Source organism: Osmia lignaria, chromosome 8 (genome assembly GCF_051020975.1).
Source record: "Osmia lignaria lignaria isolate PbOS001 chromosome 8, iyOsmLign1, whole genome shotgun sequence".
Lineage (NCBI taxonomy): Eukaryota > Metazoa > Arthropoda > Insecta > Hymenoptera > Megachilidae > Osmia > Osmia lignaria.
In genome coordinates, this window is record NC_135039.1 from 12,051,692 (window position 1) to 12,071,291 (window position 19,600).

General features: G+C 37.7%; 2 protein-coding genes and 1 long non-coding RNA gene across 8 annotated transcripts; 2 read left to right on the forward strand and 1 right to left on the reverse strand.

The window, feature by feature from the left end:
- Nucleotides 1-1,535: 1,535 nt before the first annotated feature.
- On the forward strand, nucleotides 1,536-7,549 carry Herc4 (HECT and RLD domain containing E3 ubiquitin ligase 4). Its single transcript, XM_034329359.2, has 18 exons — nucleotides 1,536-1,706; nucleotides 2,369-2,561; nucleotides 2,632-2,742; nucleotides 2,813-2,935; nucleotides 3,012-3,287; nucleotides 3,349-3,500; nucleotides 3,564-3,680; nucleotides 3,749-4,012; nucleotides 4,082-4,209; nucleotides 4,335-4,503; nucleotides 4,580-4,885; nucleotides 4,963-5,142; nucleotides 5,310-5,393; nucleotides 5,459-5,647; nucleotides 5,724-6,034; nucleotides 6,226-6,375; nucleotides 6,441-6,780; nucleotides 6,844-7,549. The coding sequence occupies exons 1-18, from the start codon at nucleotides 1,704-1,706 to the stop codon at nucleotides 6,994-6,996; spliced, it is 3,249 nt and encodes a 1,082-aa protein (XP_034185250.2). The 5' UTR covers nucleotides 1,536-1,703; the 3' UTR covers nucleotides 6,997-7,549.
- On the reverse strand, nucleotides 7,544-19,327 carry LOC117606652 (uncharacterized). Of its 6 annotated transcripts, none has more exons than XM_034329379.2 (7): nucleotides 19,171-19,327; nucleotides 13,988-14,144; nucleotides 12,614-12,714; nucleotides 10,668-10,747; nucleotides 9,457-9,756; nucleotides 8,958-9,068; nucleotides 7,544-8,875 (listed from the first exon to the last, which is right to left on the reverse strand). In XM_034329379.2, the coding sequence occupies exons 2-7, from the start codon at nucleotides 14,110-14,112 to the stop codon at nucleotides 8,597-8,599; spliced, it is 996 nt and encodes a 331-aa protein (XP_034185270.1). In that variant the 5' UTR covers nucleotides 14,113-14,144; nucleotides 19,171-19,327; the 3' UTR covers nucleotides 7,544-8,596. The 6 variants fall into 6 exon arrangements, with proteins under 6 accessions (XP_034185270.1, XP_034185273.1, XP_034185272.1 ...); XM_034329382.2 differs by lacking the exon at nucleotides 19,171-19,327 and adding an exon at nucleotides 15,935-16,085; XM_034329381.2 differs by lacking the exon at nucleotides 19,171-19,327 and adding an exon at nucleotides 15,896-15,915.
- LOC117606658 (uncharacterized) lies at nucleotides 8,942-10,798 on the forward strand. The gene is made up of 2 exons (XR_004582008.2): nucleotides 8,942-9,083; nucleotides 9,157-10,798. It is a non-coding gene; the product is annotated as an uncharacterized LOC117606658 (long non-coding RNA).
- Nucleotides 19,328-19,600: the final 273 nt, after the last annotated feature.

Below are 19,600 nucleotides of genomic sequence, written 5' to 3' on the forward strand. Positions count from 1 at the left end.
CCGCTCGCTAACCTCTCTTTAAGTGGGGGGATAAATCATGAACTATATTTATATAGATGTAACAATTCTTAACATAACTATTATCTCATTGTAAAATCATTTCTCAATAATATTTGTATAGCTCAACACTTAAAGGACCACATCTTAGCATTGAAACTCGAGAAATCTCGTGAGCGGTCGTTTAAGTGTTAATATACAAGTTATGGTTTGGGTTTAATTTTAATCTTAATTATAGTGTGTAAAATGTATGGCTTGAACACCTTTTGTATACGAAAAAAAAAAGAAAAAAAGTATAAAACTGTCAGGCAAACCTTGAAAAAATAAAAATAATGTATTGCGCATATGGTGCCGAATGAGCTAGAAATGAGAATCAAAGATTCAAGAATTCGCGCGGTTGACCACCATGCTACCAACTTAAAGATGGCCGCTAATTTTCGGTGGACATAGGGGAACTAATGTTCCCAGAATACGCCACCCCCGTGGATGATAAGAAGAGGCGCGAAATGCACCCTTAACCACCCCCTGAGGAAAATTATCAAGATATAAAATGTAATATTTGTATATTGTTGCATATGAATTTTGGTCTCGTTAAGAATTAGGTTATAATCTAGCATCATGGCAAATTTTGCGTTTAAAATTTCTCACCTAAGCGTATTGGCTTTATTATTACGTTTGCTTCAAAAGAGATCATTTAACGAAATTTGCTAAGATGTAACTGATAAATACAAGTGTTCTCGATATTCCAGAAAAGGGTTACAGCAAATCATTTTCTGTTGGAAAGTTTGTCCGCTCTTCTTTATTAATCCAGAATTTTCCATTGCTAATAAAATTCTTCAACATCATTTCTGGAATGTCATACACGTCTTTTTGCATAATTTGTACTTTTACTTTGTCCATTTAACGTTTTATTGCGATTTACATCCTGGGTTTTATTATTCTTCAGATTGCAATCTTAGGATACTAACTGTTCATTATACCCAAAGAGCGTTTTGTGTATATTGCAAGTTAAACTATACTGCATTAAAAAGTTTCTGTTCTTGTTAACGATAATTGTGTCTATAAGAAATGTAAGTAACGAGGAAAACTATCATAATGTGTGGATCTTACTACAAGGATAAATTGCTATTTACTTATAAGTGAAATTTGCTGCATTTCATTTTCCCGTTTACTTTTTCATTCTTAATTTGTTACTTTTTCGATTCATTAAATATTACCGTACTTTAAACTATTCAAATTTCTTGTGTTTCTCTTAACCTATATTGAACAAAATTCTATTTATGATAAAATAAGCAGGTACAATGATAAAAAACAATTTGTTCACGTGCATTGCGCTTAGAGCGTGGTAGGAACTTTTGCGCAATGTCATTCTTCGTGTAAATTAATATTTTTTAAATTTAATTACTGGTAATTAGAAGAAATGGTAATTGAATTAAATTTCGTGTGTCAAAACGTTTTATATTTATGTTTCTATTCAAACCAGAATCAAAATTAGAAATAATGTTTTACTAATGATATGTAACTTTTCTAGAGAAATACTGTCACTTACTAAAGTGTGTTTTTCTTATCATTAATGCTGTATTAAAAAGCTTTAATTATAGGAAAATTATAAGAAACGTTATTTCTAGGACATACCACATGTCTTTCATAAATAGCATGTCCCATCCACATCTCTGATGCTTTCAGTTTGAGAGAAACAGAAAAATATGGTTAGTTATTGATACCTGTTTCCATCTAAAAATTATCATAAGCATTTATTACCTTGCTGTACAATCCCCTAAAAGTATGTATTATCGAGCATGAGAAGTGTTAAACTACATTTCAATCATCCCTCACAGTTTAGTTATACTTTTATAATATAACAAAATAAAATAATAAACCACACGGCATGCAATGCAAATAATTTTTTTTAATTTCGTGTAATCCTAGATGTGGATATAGATTTAATAAATCATAATCTTAGATTCATTCTCCTTCACTGTATTTGATGATTCTATATGTTGCGCATGCTTTTGGAACATCAGTCTTAATTTGAAAAAATGTTTTACTAAAATTTAATATTTACAATCCAATGAATCTAATATTATAGAGAATTTGGAAGGTTGCACCTGAGTGCTGTTGCTGTTATAATAACACAATAATAAAATGACCAATTATTACTTTGTTTATAATGTATTTAACAAAATAATATCTGTGTACCTTTCAGATACAACCTTCCAAGCTACCTCCAATAAAGTACTATTGTTTACCATAATATACCCATTATACTAAAGAAAGTAGAAATAACTGTATGTGATATAAAAATGAATGTAGATTTTAAATAAAAATATGGTAATTGTTACACATTATTTATATAATATTATGCAAACAGGCAAACTGGAATAAAAAACGACGTTTGGCCTATGAGCCTGTTATAGCAGTGGAATATACTTCATTCACAGACAAAGATATGTTTTGTTGGGGTAGTACTATACACGGGGAATTGGGTTTGGGTGGTATAGAAGATGAAAATATTTTAGTTCCCCGTGAGGTTGATTTTAAAAAAGCCACAGAAATTGAACAAAGTAAGTATTCAATTATAAGATGAAGCATTCATATGTAAAACAGTTGCATTGTATAATAATCGTTTTGTAGTTGCATGTGGTGAAAACTACACTGTAGTTATTACTCAAGATGGTGAAGTATATTCATGCGGGAACAACGATTATGGACAACTTGGGCATGAAAAAGGAAGAAAAAGATTACGTATGTATATCTTGCAAAATAATTCCTATACTGTATTCATCTAATTTAACGAACTGTATTTTATATTTAGAATTGATACCTGGATTAGATGCATTTGTATTTAAAAAAATAGCCTGTGGAGCACGTCACACTTTAGCGGTAAATGAATGGGGCCAACTGTTTAGTTGGGGATCTAACGCGGAAGGCCAACTTGGTAATTATTGATACCAATGTTTCTAAATACTTTTATAACCATTAGCTTTTAACATTGTATTTTGATATAATTGTAGGTTTAAATTCCAAGAATTTAATCGAACCTGTTCCACGTATGGTAAAAACATTAGGAACAAGTATAGTTGTACAAGTAGCCTGTGGTATGAGCCATGTACTTGCATTAACAAACGATGGAAAATTATACAGTTGGGGTTCAAATAGCGAGGGACAGCTCGGATTAGGTACCGACGTTAGAAACGAAATAAAGCCTAAACTTATCAGCTGTTTAGCTGGTGTTCCTATTTCTTTGATTGCCTGTGGAGGTTACCACAGCTTGGCTATATCAAAATCAGGTAATGTTACAAGTAATGTAATAAATGAAGAATTGTTTCCATTGTATTAACTCTTCTACAGGGGCTGTATTTGGCTGGGGAAAGAATACATTTGGCCAGTTAGGATTAAATGACACGCGAAGTAGAAATTTACCATGTCAATTACAAACTCTACAAAATGCAAGGGTATGTTATGCTGCTTGTGGCGAAGAGTTTTCTGTCTTCTTGACAGTGGTAAGTATTATCATTTCTTTTAGTGATAGTTTCCCTTATAATATTACATAAGAATTACATTAGGACGGTGGAGTATTCACGTGTGGTGCTGGTATGTATGGCCAGTTGGGACATGGAAGCAATACCAATGAAATCTTACCACGTCAAGTTATGGAACTTATGGGCAGCACAGTTACACAGGTGCATTATAATTAGAAAATTAAATTTACTATATCATACAGGGTGTTGAATAAATATTTTATTTGTAGATTTCATGTGGTAAAAGACATACCTTGGGACTGGTACCATCACGAGGTAGAGTTTATGCATGGGGTTTAGGTGGTGCAGGACAACTAGGTAATAGTGTTACACGAAGTGTACCAGTTCCTCAAGTGGTACATGGTCCATGGGTTGCGCCAAATGGTTCCTCAATGATGGATCTCGATGGCCTCAATTCCTACAAAATAAACTATGTTGTCAAGCATATTTTCACTGGCGGAGATCATTGTTTCGCCACAGTGGTTCCACGAGATGTAGGTATACTTCAACTATGTAATATCTACGTTTCATTCGCATTCCTCAGTTACACGTTTTATTCACAGACAAACATAGAACCGGACGATTGTAGAATATTACAGCCATCTTCTCAGATCCTTGTAATAACCGAAGAAGAACTGATGGCGTGTCAACGAGTTCCTCCAAACTCACCTGTTGATCATGAACTTATGACGTGAGTAGCAAAGTTAGTACCTAAGTTAGTACACGTTCCAGATGTGTCTAATGTAGCTGATTTTTATATTCCTTCCTTTATTAATAATAAGGTTCATCAAATTTTCTGCATTAATATCCTAACAGGTATTTAGAGACGGTATTTAAAAGCGAGTCCTGCGTGACCGGATCATTTTTACTTAATAAAGATGCCCATTACGGATGCACAAAGAAGCATCATGGAGTGGATCTCGATGACGCAAGTCGGCTATTCGGGATTATTAGAGAATTGGTTAACGAAACCATTCAGGAATTGGTATATAAAAAGAGATAAAGAAAATTTCAAATGTTTCCAAGTTCCATGTTACAGGCAATTGATTATTCGTTTTCAGATATTTACCTGCATAACAGAGAGCTTAATCCCTTCTTTTACCTCATCTAATTATTTCACGTTAAAGGCTGTCTGTCCGGAAGCTTTAAGAATTTACTTGATATTACCGTTGTACCATGGTTTTGCGAATCCTCTTAATTGCACCGTTTTGCATACACCGTTTTGCAAAGCTGTCCTGTCGTTGAAACCAGAGATCCTTGAAATTATAACGAGTTGGTGGTTAGGAGCATCTACGCATTATTTTGAAAGATTAGTTAGAATTCATAAATTTATTGTTTTACATTACGTGAAGTCTAAAATAAACAAGGTAACAATCATTGTCAAGAGGAAACTTAAGCAATGTATTTATGTATTATGTTAAAAATGTTGTGATACTTTTTATAGGAAGTAATATGGGATGATACGTTACAAGTTGTTTTAGACTTATTACACTTATTAAATAAATTAAATAACGAAGGCGATGCCGGGAACAAAGTACCTTATTCCACGTTTCACGTGCCAGAATTAATAGAATATATAGACATTAGAGGTGATTACATCAAGTGGACTTTAGGACCTTCTTCTGTATGTCAATGATACATCTATGAATAATATAAAATATCTGAGCTGCAAATTTGTCAAAACGGTTAACTCTAATATATGAATAGTTCAGAAGTGGAGTTAAACACTTTGGCCTGCGAACAGCTCGTATGTCATTTTAAATTCATGTTAATTTTAATAATTCATTTCAGTATCGCAGAGTCTTCTGCCATTACCCCTTTCTCCTCGATGCCCAAGCCAAAACCATTTTACTTGAAACGGACCAAGCTATACAGGTTAGAAACAAGCTATTCTGTGTGCAACATATTTTTGTATTATTATAGACATTTATCTGTATCAGATGCAATCAGCGATGAACGAAGCTGCAACCAGGGCTGTTATGAATCAAATGTTCTTTGACCCATTCTCCGTCGATTCACGGCAACATAATCAATTTGTGATGTTAAATGTTTCAAGAGAAAATATAGTCGCTGATACATTGATGGAATTGTCTCATTACGACTCCAGTGACCTGAAGAAACCTCTTCGAGTAAGTATAATCACGTCCATTGGTGTAATTAGACAGCAGGGTGGAGCTGAAAAATATAATTGTCAATTAATTTAAGGTAAAATTCCATGGTGAGGAAGCTGAAGATGCAGGTGGAGTTAAAAAAGAATTTTTCATGCTTCTGTTGAAAGAAATCCTTGATCCCAAGTATGGAATGTTTAAACAATATGAGGAATCCAGAATTATTTGGTTCAGCGAAGACTCTTTGGAAGATGAAAACATGTACTTCTTAATTGGAATTCTCTGCGGACTTGTCATTTACAATTTTATCATCATTGACTTACCATTTCCATTAGCCCTGTATAAAAAATTGTTACACGAACCAGTTGGACTGAATGACATCAAAGAAATGTCGCCGTTACTTGCTAAGTAAGTTATATTAACCCATTAATTGCCAAATTTTTATTTAACATTTTATTTAATATAATCCTATTGCAAGTGATAAAAATATATATATGTATATTCAAATCCCCTTTTGGGAATCGTGGTAGCAAATGGGTTAAATAAGAGCATAAAATACAATTTATAATTACCAATTAATTCTACTAATATCGTTTTAGGAGTATGCAAAATATACTTGACTATGAAGATGAAGATTTTGAGGAAATATTTTGCTTACACTTTGAGGTGGTTAGAGAGGTATTCGGTGAAAAGAGAATATTTGAACTTATACCAGGCGGTAGCAAAGTTCCTGTTACATTAAATAATAAGTATGTGCATACATTTCATCATATGTTTATTATCGCATACGTTCTAACAGATTTCCTTTTTTTAGAAAACAGTTTGTTGATTTATACGTAGATTATATATTAAATAAATCCGTGGAACCACATTTTGACAAATTTCATAAAGGTTTCCACAAAGTCTGTGGTGGAAGGGTGTTGGAGTTATTTCACAGTCACGAACTTATGGCTGTGGTGGTAGGGAACGAGGATTACGATTGGGAGGAATTGGAAAAGAATGCTACTTATAAAGAAGGATACACAAAGAGTGATCCTACTATTATAATGTTCTGGCAGGTGTTCCGTGAACTTACATTGGAAGAAAAGAAAAAGTTTTTACTATTTTTGACGGGAAGCGATAGAATACCTATCCAGGGTATGCAAGCAATCAAGGTTAGTTGTATAAATTTTCTATTCTTCTATCATTTGTTGTATCTTACATTTTTTACATTTCAGATTACAATACAACCAATGCACGACGAGCGTCTATTACCCGTTGCTCATACATGTTTTAATTTACTTGATCTGCCACGCTATCAAACCCGAGAAAGATTGCGATACAAGTTACTGCAGGCTATTCAACAAACCCATGGTTTTTCATTAGTATAATTTTATCGTTTTAGCTTTCTAACACGTGCATGGTCGATTCTTTATTGATTGAAAATTTAGCAAGATTTAAATAAAATCCGGGCATTTTATAGAAGCTTTATTATATCCGATGTTAAACGAATTTATATTATCGTTATTCTATTTTTCTAATATTGTATTTGATTGATACTGTGCGACTGAGTGTTAACACGGTTGTAAATATGAGGTTTATACCACTGCTATACTGTGTGCTGATATGAAAAAATGAACAATTAATTGTATTATGCACGTTAATCTGATAAAGCTTTCCTTACAAAAGTGCTATTTTGAATACAGTTTTTAAAATTTCAATTTTATAGATTTGTTAATGATTTATTTAAAATAAAATAGTGTTTGCAATTATTACAGTACACTTGAATTCCGAAAACAAGACGAACTCAGGGAACATTGTTAGCAAATAAATTATAATCAAATGTAATATTCCTCGGTAGGTTAACAAATGTGATTAAATTGTTTTAATGTATAGTGTTTTAACAAGAAAATGATTACTTCATAAACGCGAGTGTAGAAAAAAAAAAAATGAACGATAATAGTTGCTAATTTGCATTTATTTAAATAACTTATTATATTTCTGATTCCCAACAGCAAGTTTATGAATAAATAAAAAATATAATTTATTGTATATCATTGAAAATATAATTTATTCTAGCAGTCGTACAAAATATATATTACACATTATTCATAAATAAACACGTATTTTGTACGATTATTCATAAAAGCGACATCGTGACATTATACTCTAATTTTATACCAAAATAAATTTTATTTAAACAAACAAAATTCACGCTTCACTATTTCAATTTATAAATATATTTTTATTTATACACATCAATATATTACATTATTAAAAAGTTCCCGTTAGTTGTTTAATAGACATATGGTCATTAAAACTTTTCATTTTTTTATAAAATCTATCTCGATATTAACAATTTTAGTTTATCAAACTTCTTTCGCTTTTTATTCGACATTCGTTCATCGATTTTCGTTATTCGTTGGGTTCTTTTATACCAACCCATTTATCACCTTATTTTGTCAGAACTCATATTTCAATTAATTTTGATTTATATTAGGGTAACAGCTAGGGCCGTCTCTAATGGGTTCTGGGCACTTGTTCAAGCCCCACGTGAAAGACTTTCGCATTTCTATTTCACAATTTTATCAGAATAGATCTCTGCTTGTACCCAATTGTACCGAATTTTACCCCGGGCCCCGCGAACTCTAAAGACGGCCCTGACGATGGCACTGAAAAGCAATTATTTCATCAATCTCGATATATACAAGTCTCTACATGCCAATTTTGAACAAAGAACTGAAAGAGCAGAACACGTGACCCGTGTACAGTTCTAAGTCCCATTGAAAACCAACATTTGTCCTAACTATTGTTTAAATAAATTTTGAAATCCAACGACAGCAGACCTGAGCAAATTTTCACAAAGTATTTACGCAGCTCTCGTATTTGGGTTAATTTGATTAGCGCGTTATGGTTGTGCAGGTAATAATGAAACATCGAGCTCAGGAGACGGTTAGGAGCAAAGTAAACGATCGTCAAAATAGAATTTAGCTAATGTTGATAGGCAGGAGTGAAGTATTGAGTTCCTGGTGGAGCTCGGTAACCCGGGTACGTGTTGGTCAAAGCGTGTTGAGCGAAGAAACCGGTGTAGTCCTTGCGCACCCGACGAGGCCTGACCGCTGGACCTTTCGCCAATTCCATCCTGGCTCTGTTCTCGGCCTCTGTTTGGGCTTTCACCGATGGCGGCGGCCATTTTAGGTCTCCCCTCATGTTGCCGCTTACTGGAGCCTTTGTCGCGGCCGGTTGTGCTTGGTAAACTGGTGCTGGCGCCTGAACGAACGTTTCAATTCTTACTAGATTTCAATTAACATTGCTACGAACACGTTATGGAATACTCTGATGGTAGAGAAACCTGTGAAATTGGAGGCTCCGGGCGAAGTGTGATGGTGGAGGGTGGCGCTTCGAACGCTGTAGGTGCTTGGATCGGTGTCTGTCGCGGCGAGTAACTATTCTGAGGCTGTTGCTGCAATCAACAACGGTATTTAATCAATTCAACGAATTTTATGATCCTAATGGAACAGAGATCCTTCAACTATAATTGCATTCCATAGGGGGAGCATATCCTTGGATATGTACAGCTGTTGACTACACGCTTGTTTCTCAGAAGATAAGGAGACATTTTATCACACACAGAACACTGGAGGGTACACCTTTCCTGTCAAGTGATCCAGCTGTCGAGGTTCTACATTGCGCATAGGTGTCAACTCCTCTTAATTATCTAAACTAAGAGAGCGTCTTGGAGGAGAGCTTCCCAACTTTATCTAAGATCCTCTGACACCAAGTGATCAGCTAAAGATGCTCATCAGGTGATACTGAGACTGCAAGTCGACACCTATGCATTGCCCACTTACCTGAGGACGTTGATTCTGCTGCTGTGGCGGCTGTCGTTGCTGCTGCTGCTGCTGCTGGTGGGGCCAATAGGCAGGCTGAGATACCGGGGACGTTGCCGGCGGTGTGACCGGTGCCCAGCCCTTAGGCACGGGTTGGTGTTGGAAGTGCGATGGTTGCCGAAGAGTTCCACCAGGGCTAACCGGCGACGGGGACGAGGGGGCACCGCTCTGGGCCGAGGTACGTGCGATCGACGGTGGCTGAGGCGAGGAACCTGACGAAGGACTGCTCTGGTACGAGGCGCGCTCACCGATTCCACGGGTCTTTCGGAAAACAGAGGCATTTTTCAAAGGCACTGCCGCCGCGACAACTGGCGAATTCTGTTTCCCCGACTTCGGTGGAGAGAATTGTCTCGGTACATCCGCCTCGACAGCCACAGTGGTGTAGTCAACCGCAATGAGATGTCGTGGGTATAACGTGATTTGGGAACATGTAGCCACAGCCAGAATACAGTGAGGCCGTTATTTAAACTTTCAAGATCATTCAAGAGTTTTCCCTCAGTCTAGGGACCCTATCACTATGTCCTGTTTTAGGGTCCCTATGACTTCTGAAGAAATTCATGATCTCACTATATTGTGGAGGCGACTATGCTACATCTTGACAGCGTGCTACAGCTACTTGCAACGTATACACGTAATAGTAAGGTCCAAAAGTTTATTGACAGCCTTTCAGGTTGTGTTAGGAATAAGGGAGGATCTTGAACCAAAGCAAAATAATGAATATTCCTACTTGGCTGTTTACAGATAACTGTACCAAGTACTTAAAAGTATAGTTAACTGAAGGAACTGAATAAAATACACCCTGGTACAATATAGAATTATTTTAAGTTCATCTTAGGCTTAAAAAAACCATATTGGACCTTACTATGTAACAGCAGGCAAGTAACCAGGGGAAGATTTGTTAAAAAAAAAGGATGAAAAAACGTGACAGGGGTGGTTGATGCAGATGCACGAGCAGACAACGAAGAGGCAGGTACAAAATAATACAAAAATCACAGGTAACTCGTTCAAAAATGCAGAAAACTAGGGTCTTCATGGTGTCGCTATCGTTTCAAAGGTGTGCTAAGTTTGACTTTTCAATTGTGTCACCGTTATACACACACAGGTAACCAGTTCTAATCATTTCAATAGAAATTATGTGTGTGTACAAAAGAAAATTTCGGTGGAGGATTTACCTTCGCTTGGACAGGTCCTTGTTCTACAAAATCAAAGTCCTGGTCTTCCGGGGGTGGTGGCCAAGCTACGCGTTTAAGACCTGCAATAAATCATTCTTAATTAAATAATAAAAAAAAAAAAAATACAATAACTGGAGGATAAGAAGCATGCTAGAAACATGATTGTTTGTAAAACCTTGATATTTAATAAATTTGAATTTTTCTATGACATTAAGTGGCCCTAACTCGCTGGATACATGGGCTACGTCACTGAACCAACAAATTGTTTTCTATTTCTGTGTGTTCATGGTTGATATCCAATATCCGAGGTTCCAAAACGAAAGAATCTAAGAATATACCAGCAAGGTCGTACCGAAATCATGTGAATTCTTCAGCAATAATCGCGTAAATATAAACTTGGCCGCCAGCATCATGTTGTACAGCGGTGTGAATAATAATTCGTTTTATTGACGCAATAACTACACTTTTCCACGATTCTTTTCATCAAACACGAGGAACGTAACACGGTCCAACGATACTGGCCAACTGCGTTCATTAATACATAGAAAAAGCATGAAATTTGTTATCCTTGGACATATTTGTATCAAGTTAATGGATAGTGATCTATACAGAATGTATCAAACTTGAGGTGATCAGATGTTCAACTCTTGGAAGATGAATGCTGGGTCATTTTCACTCCTAACTGGGTCTGAGAACTTAATTTTGTTGAAAATTGAAAATATATTTTATGCTTTGATTGAAACTGATCTCTTAGAAATAAGAGTAGTTCACTTTTAAATGCCAATGGCACTCAACTCTCTTTCTAGAATTTAAGTACCATTATTTTTCTAAATAATGTCCTGAAGATCATGGTAACTATAATTTTTATAACACAATAATTATTCAAAAGAAGCACCCTGCACAAATTGTTCTGATGGATTAGTGCAACACAATGTCACGTACATAAATACTATTCTGAAGGAAAGCAGGAAAATTGCACCATTTGTATGAAATATGCTTCCTCTTATTACTTATACATACACTTTCTATACGTTTGCCAAGGAACAAATCGGTGCCTTATTCTGCCCAAAATTGTATCGTTGTTTCCATAAAACAAGTCACTCGGTTAACGAAGAAGAGGCACGACTTTGCCAAAACGGACACTGGCCAACAACTGATGCTACCTCGAAGTCACCTGTACCTTTCGTTATCGACCTGGCCACCGATTTTAGAGCTCTCCTGGTAACTGGCCAATAAGGAGGATCCTCGAGCAAAGAATGACACAGCATTATCTATTAATTTTGTTCACGTCATGTTTTCTAGTTACAATTTTCCCACTGGGTTACCCTACACCTCTATACAAATTGCAAGTAATTTTCTATTCTGTTAAAGGCGATGACCTGGTCAACAAATACGTCCAATGGCTATAACAAATGAATGTTCGAATTAGTCGTTAATTGTGGAAATTGAAGGGTGTAAAGCAAAATTAATTACCCCATAAAGCTTCATGCACAAGTAACATTGTTAGTGTTCACCTTTGCTGGCATGTGATGTTAGTCTCCCTTCCACTTGCAGTCATTTGCTTCTTGTTAGTTGCGTGACTCTGTGCTTCCAAAGCTGAAATCTTTCCATCAAATTCTTTTATACTTTACAGAGATAACTGAAGGGTGTAAATATATGCAGAGAAAATACAAGTACAGTCGCTTGCAACCTAGGCTTCTGTTAGTCAAGAGGAAGGCAAATAGTGGGAGGCTTCAAACTCTATCTTTTTCATTCTTCTTAGACTTCTTTCCAGGTCCTCCCAGAGTTCTCTCAAAACTGAAGCCTACGTTGCGACTAAACTGTACAATTGCAAGGGGTTTGAAGCGGTGTCTGTTGTTAAAAGCGTGTGTTAAATATTCCTGAAGCGAAAAGTCCAAATAATAGCAAGAAACGACACTTTTGAAGGCACAATCTGGTTCACTTACTGGGCTGACCAGCTCGTTGCCTCGCTTCTTCCTCCTCAAGCATTCGTAGAACCGCGCTGTTTTGTAAATTCGACGGCTTGGCCAGCTGATTGAAATCGATCCTGGAAAGATAAGTCACCGATTTTAGTTGAGGCACCGTGTTCGTTTGGTAGGTCTGGGTCAAGATTCACCCCTTCGACGATGAACGTATTAAAACAAACGTCTTCATGGATAAACCAATTGAAAATAAAATAATGAAGAAGAAGTTCAGGAGCAAGTATCACCTTGTTTGAGCGAGCATGTTGATAGAGAGGAGACAGGGTGTACGACGCGAGAGAGAACCGGTGGCGAACCATGCACCCTGAGGCCACCATGCACGAAACTAAGTCAAGTACGACAGTGTTCGCGGCTTTGCGCAACGGTTTGCCTGAGACCGAAGTTTATTTCTAACCCGTGTGATTCGGCCCTCTGAAAATAACAGTCGACTCGCCAATGACGATGGGATGGCTGATTCATCGACCCGCGACCGGACAAAACAATGGGATACAGATCTGTAGGAGGACACGTGGAGCTACAGCTGTAGCGTCCACTATGATTGACGCAAGGTGGTTCATGTCTCTCCTATGCTTTTAACTACCTCATTAGCGACTTACTCTGGGACATTCTAGCATTTTGGAATAAATCTGGATTTCATTGGAGAGTTTAAGAGCTTAAGAAGTGCCCAGGGTCTAGGGAGAGCCTAGGTCCTAGGAGTAGCCTAAGGAGAACTTAAGAAGTGCCTAGGGTCTAGAGAAAACCTAGGTCCTGGAAGCAGCCTAAGGTGAATTTAAGAAGTGCCCAGGATTCAGGGAGAGCCTAGGTCCTAGGAGAAGCCTAAGGAAAACTTAAGAAGTGCCCAAGGTCTAGAGAGAGCTTAGGTCCTGGAAGCAGCATAAGGAGAATTTAAGAAGTGCCCAAGGTCTAGAGAGAGCTTAGGTCCTGGAAGCAGCATAAGGAGAATTTAAGAAGTGCCGTGGATTTAGGGAGAGCCTAGGTCCTAGAAGAAGCCTAAGGAGAACTTAAGGAGTGCCCAGGGTTTAGAGAAAACCTAGGTCCTGGAAGCAGCCTAAGGAGAATTTAAGGAGTGCCCAGGGTCCAGAGAGAGGCTAGGTCCTAGGAGCAGCCTAAGACGAACTTAAGGAGTACTCTGGGTTCAGGGACAGCCTAGGTCCTAGGAGCAGTCTAAGGAGAACTTAAGGAGTACTCTGGGTCCAGGGACAGCCTATGTCCTAGGAGCAGTCTAAGGAGAATTTAAGGAGTACTCTGGGTCCAGGGACAGCCTAGGTCCTAGGAGCAGTCTAAGGAGAACTTAAGAAGTGCCTCTGGACTAACAGCATTAATGAAACATTCACTTACCCAACTGCCCCATTAGCTAATACTTGGGTCTGTCTATCCAGCGTTTCCTGTATCGCTTGCGGTGAATACAAGTTGATAGGAGAGTTGAATTGTTTGTTCACAAACATTGCCCTCTGCGTGGACATACTCGCTTTTCTCTACGAACGATTTTCAATCACTGAAATATAATAGAGAATAATAAATGTAATTTGGCAATTAATTTGAACATCTACTGTAAAGATGTTTCTAAGGAATAAAAAATCAGTATCCTTCGAGGAATTGGGTCAGATTAATTAAAACAAATAAGAAGTTAGTATAATTACCGATTTGGCAAGTGAACACGGGTATGAATCTACGGTAAATTATTCGGCTAATCGAACATTAATTAAACGTCCACGACTAGCAACATCGAAAATTCAACAAATCTGCCTTGTGTTAGCAGTTCCGTTGTTTTCGAGACTCTGGCCAAAGATTAATTACGAGCTTAGAAAACGGGATTGGCACGCGAATATGTTGGTCGTAAGAACAGGATCGAACAGAAGGCGATCTCGTAACAGAAATCAACTATAAAGCCAACAACGATGATTCATCGTTAGCTTGAAATTTTCATCCGATGGATCGTGGGCATATAGAAGCATCGAAAGGCTGAAACAATTTCGTAGAGGCAAGTGGGTCACGAATTACCGCGATCCATCGCGAATCTGTTTGGATATTCGATATTCCATGCCGATGGCGATCGCTTTAACGGAAACAGGCTCCCTTGTTCCGGACTACGTGCCAACATGCAAGAGATTGGCTATTGAGAAACGAATACTGTTAAAACTGCGGGCTTTTAACTCCGCCACGTTATTGCTGGCTCCGTCTCAGCACTTCTCATCGTCAGACATACTTTGAGTTCACTGACATACAACCGCTGAATCATTGCAACTTTTCATCTTAAATAACCTGCTTACATATTCATATTAGGAATCTTGAGTGTTCGGGAAAGTAAGCATTGCTTTTTATAGAATCCTTGGAGTACACTTGGTAATACAACCTTTTCTTGGTTCAGAGGAGCTGGAAGCCTCCCACCTTTGATTTCTGGAGAAACTTAGGAAGGTTCTAGGGAGAACCTGAGGAGAGTTCAAGGATAGTCTAAGGAGGATCCAAGGAGGACCCAACAAGGACCCAAGGAGTATTTAAGGAGAGCCTAGACAGTATTCAAGAAGAACCCAAGGAGTATTTATGGAGAGGCTAGACTGTATCCAAGGAGAACCCAAGGAGAGCCTAGACAGTATCCAAGGAGGACCCAAGGAGTATTTAGGGAGAGCCTAGACTGTATCCAAGGAGAACCCAAGGAGAGCCTAGACAGTATCCAAGGAGGACCCAAGAAGTATTTAGGGAGAGCCTAGACAGTATCCAAGGAGGACCCAAGAAGTATTTAGGGAGAGCCTAGACACTATCCAAAGAGATCCCAAAGAGTATTTAGGGAGAGCCTAGACTGTATCCAAGGAGAACCCAAGGAGAGCCTAGATAGTATCCAAGGAGGACCCAAGGAGTATTTAGGGAGAGCCTAGACAGTATCCAAAGAGATCCCAAGGAGTATTTAGGGAGAGCCTAGACAGTATCCAAGAAGAACCCAAGGAGAATCCAAGGCAAACTTAGGCATATCCTGAGGAGGACCAAAAACCCAAGGAGAGCCTAAGGAGGACCCAAAGGAGTATCTAAAGAGAGCCCAATGCCAACTTAGGGAAAGCCTAACCTAGAACCTCCCATCCTCATATCTAAAGAAACATACCCAAATAAGACATCTGACATACTTAATACAATAAAACAAAACAGTGTACCAAATACGTGACATTGATCAGAGCATACTTTTCTCTAAGACACTTTTTTCCTAATGTCAATAGCGAAGCAGTTTATTTAAGGCACAAAGTTATAGTGACTCACCCTGTATACGAGCTTTAGAAATAGAAACGTCTTGTTTACCGTGTACACAACCACTTGCGGGAGGCGTTGTAATGTCAGGCACGACGTGTACGAAAAGAAAGTCTAAAAAAAATAGATGAACAGAATGTTTTCTTTTCTAAAATATATTACACTTGGTTTATAAATAGAAATTTAATGAAACGATTAATCGATCGGTATCAAGTTACCAACCAGGCATCACCAAGAATTACAATTTACTATTTTCCAATTTTATGTTTCAAACATTACCACCAACGTTTAATGGTAGCAAAGGTGCTTTTAAATGAGTCAGTTACGTATATACATCCATTTGTGATAAGATTCTTTTGTATTCTTATCGCAGATGAATGGCGTAACGCGCGATAACTAAACCGTACAGTGAGTCACATAAGTATATGCAATTAATAACTACAAGTACATGATACTTTTCTGCACAAAAATAAAGGCAATGCAACATATTGCTTGTCTTGAAACGAAAATAAAAATAATTGCATCTTGTGTGTTGCATCAATTGGTAGGGTGTAAGTCGGTTACGCTGGCAGGAAACTCGGGCGAAACGGCGAAGAATTGAAAAAGGAAGGTAATACATCCTCGCATAAGCGAGATGGGGCAAAGCGCGCGTTTATCTTATGAAAGTTTCGGATTCTCTCTGACGCGTCCCTGGTGAGCAGCCACCGGTAGTCTACCGCAGTTATTTTTGCTGCGAAATTCCTCCGAATATATCTACATCGTCCGCAAAATCTCTACATCTCTCCCTCTTCCACCTCATGACCCGAGGCATCCGATGGTATATACTTCTGGGTCGTATTGGATTACAAGTGAATTCGCGGATTCGACAGACCGTCGAAGAAAAAACGTGACCAGACCATCCAGCAAACGATTACTCTTCTGATAAGCATAAGGAGCCTACATCTAACCTGCAAAATCAGAGCTATCTGTGATAATTTTTTGAGGAAAAACCATCAAGTAAATAGGAAATCTGTTATACATCATTTATTGTACATATCTTAAGGAATATCAAAATATTTTTTTTATTTTTCTTATGTAATAAAATGGCGGCACTGGAGCTGCCTCACAGTGGATGTTTCTGATAGGATGTGCAGGATAACTGCATCAGTAAGGCAGCCTCAGTACCGCCATTTTGTTACAGAAAAAAAATATAAAAATATTTTGATATTACTTAAGATATATTTAACAACAGACTTATAACAGATTTTCCATATTCCTGATAATTTTTTCAAAAATAATTATCAAAGATAAGTTTGGTTACTTAAGTCCAGATTGCTGTTTTCCGAGACAATTTCTACGCTCCGTACCCTTTACATAACTCATATCTATTCCAAGATTTCATTCGTTGGTATTCGGATGATGCTTATGTTGCAAGTTTGTCGGAAATACGACTCTGCTGTGCCAATCCGAAAAAATCCGTATATAAAATAACCTATATGCACAGAATTAAGTAAAGTAGACTTCTGACTTCTCTAAGGAAAATGGCGCTATTGGGATAGCAGGGATTCTCAAAATATTAATTTTGAGGATATTAATATTAAGAGTAATTTAATACATAAGTAAAAGATATGAATAATGATATAAATATCAAATCAAATTTTCCCGCGTAAACGTTTCTCGCAAGTGAAAGGACCACGAATTCTTATACTATATTATTTGCTACCGCGATCCCCAAATGGGGATTTGAATATATATATATATTTTTATCACTTGCAATAGGATTATATTAAATATCAAAAATAAAAATAAAAATAAAAATTTGGGGCCACTTTAGCTGCATTGGCATTTTCCTTCCGGAAGTTAACCTGTTTCAAAAACCACCTGGACGTTTCCTCTTGTTTGCTATTGATACATAATCGTAACAGGTGCCAATAAAAACTTGTTGGCCACGATTTGCATATTATATGAATAACGTTTTCAAGTATCAAGCTGTATCAAGTACTTTCGTCACTTCGTGCTCGAAATAGGAGCACGTTAAACAACATTGAAATCCGATACCGATCTTCCGTCCAGGGGAGAAAGAATGCGACTGATAATTCGGGAAATCCTGTTTTCATGGAGCTACAATAGGTGTCGCGTTCATTTCGCATCGATACAGAAAAAAAGTATCGTCGATTCTGGTTACGCTGAAACGTTAACGTCGATAATCGTTACCAACAATCGCTTTCACCCGAATTCGCGATTGTAGATACGTTTCGTAATCGCTCGTTACCGACGCGGCTTTTTTTTCGCCGGAAGTGACACTCCGCGGGAAGCCGCGCATTCTCGAGGAAATACAAGCGGAACGCGGCGAAGGGGAAACGAATTTTCTTCGAATCGCCGAAGCATTTGGAAAAACAAACGAACCACACTTTTCGAATTCTCCCGCGCTTAAAGCAAATATTTGAATATTCATTGTGTCGTGCGATAACAAACGGTTCGATCGGATACCGGAAACGAAAATCGCGCGAAAAGAGGTTAAAATGTTCGGTTTTTTTTTATAATCTTTAAATTTTAATTATAAGCTAAAAATATATGTAACCATTTTCAAAATATAAAGCGATAATAACTGCAGGATTTGTAGAGAACCAAAATAAATTGATTAGATAAATAATTGTATACTAATTAGTAGTATGACGTCACATGGTAAGGTAAAAATGCTCTATCAACGTGAATCACTTCAAGATACTAAAGAAAGGTTATAAATTTATTTTCGCGCTGATGCTAATTTTTTAGCGATTTAAAAAATGGCGCGAATTTCAAATAATTTACGAAAGAGCAAATGGAAATGATTTAATAACAGAGAAAGAATAAATTCAAAATACCAACTAGATCATCTGAATCGTCTGAAAATACACATTACAGTTTCATCAAGCTATAAAGCTTGAAACGTTAATAAATCTAACATTTTATGGCGGGCAATTGACCTTTGGGCGAAAACGTATCTGTGAAGAAGGTATGAGTGTGAGGGTAATTGGTCGAGAGGAGGCTCGTGAAACGTTATCCGTATAAAATTGCACTGTTAAACAGTGCTCTGTCTTTGACGCCCGATAGAATTGGCCGATTACGAGGGCACAAAAGTGATTCATCATTGTCATAAACGAAAATATAAAGATACTGAAAACGACCTGTTACCGTTTCACACTGGTATCAGAGTGACGCTAATGTACCCTCGCGAAATATTACATCCGTAGGAAATTTATCTTCGTTCCACCCCTCGAGTCACTTGAGGGGCGATATTCGTTGGGATCACGATCACGGGCACCTACCTTCGCGTTCGAACGCAACGCACGCGGGTTTCTCGGGTGGCGAAACACACTGGACTCGTAAAAGCAAAAGCACCGGGAGAAGTAGCGAGAACCCACCCCCACCTCCGAATCGGAAGAGCCGTCGAATCGTTCCTCCTTCCTTCTCCCGCTTATTGTTGGTTATTTTCGAGGCCCGTTCCCCGCCAATCTCAACATCCGACAGCTCTCACCTAGCAAGCGTGGGAAACCGTTTTCCGTTTCCTGAAATTCTCCCCGAAGAGAACAATCAACCACCCTCCGATCACTTCGCCCCGCGCCATCGCGATGTCCCCTTCTTCGAAATTTTTTTGATTTATCTTTTGTTTATAGAGATCCAGCAATTGTTATCTCGTTGAGATTCAAACAGAATAGAAGGGCCTATTTTTAGACACCTATGTATACACCAGCCTGT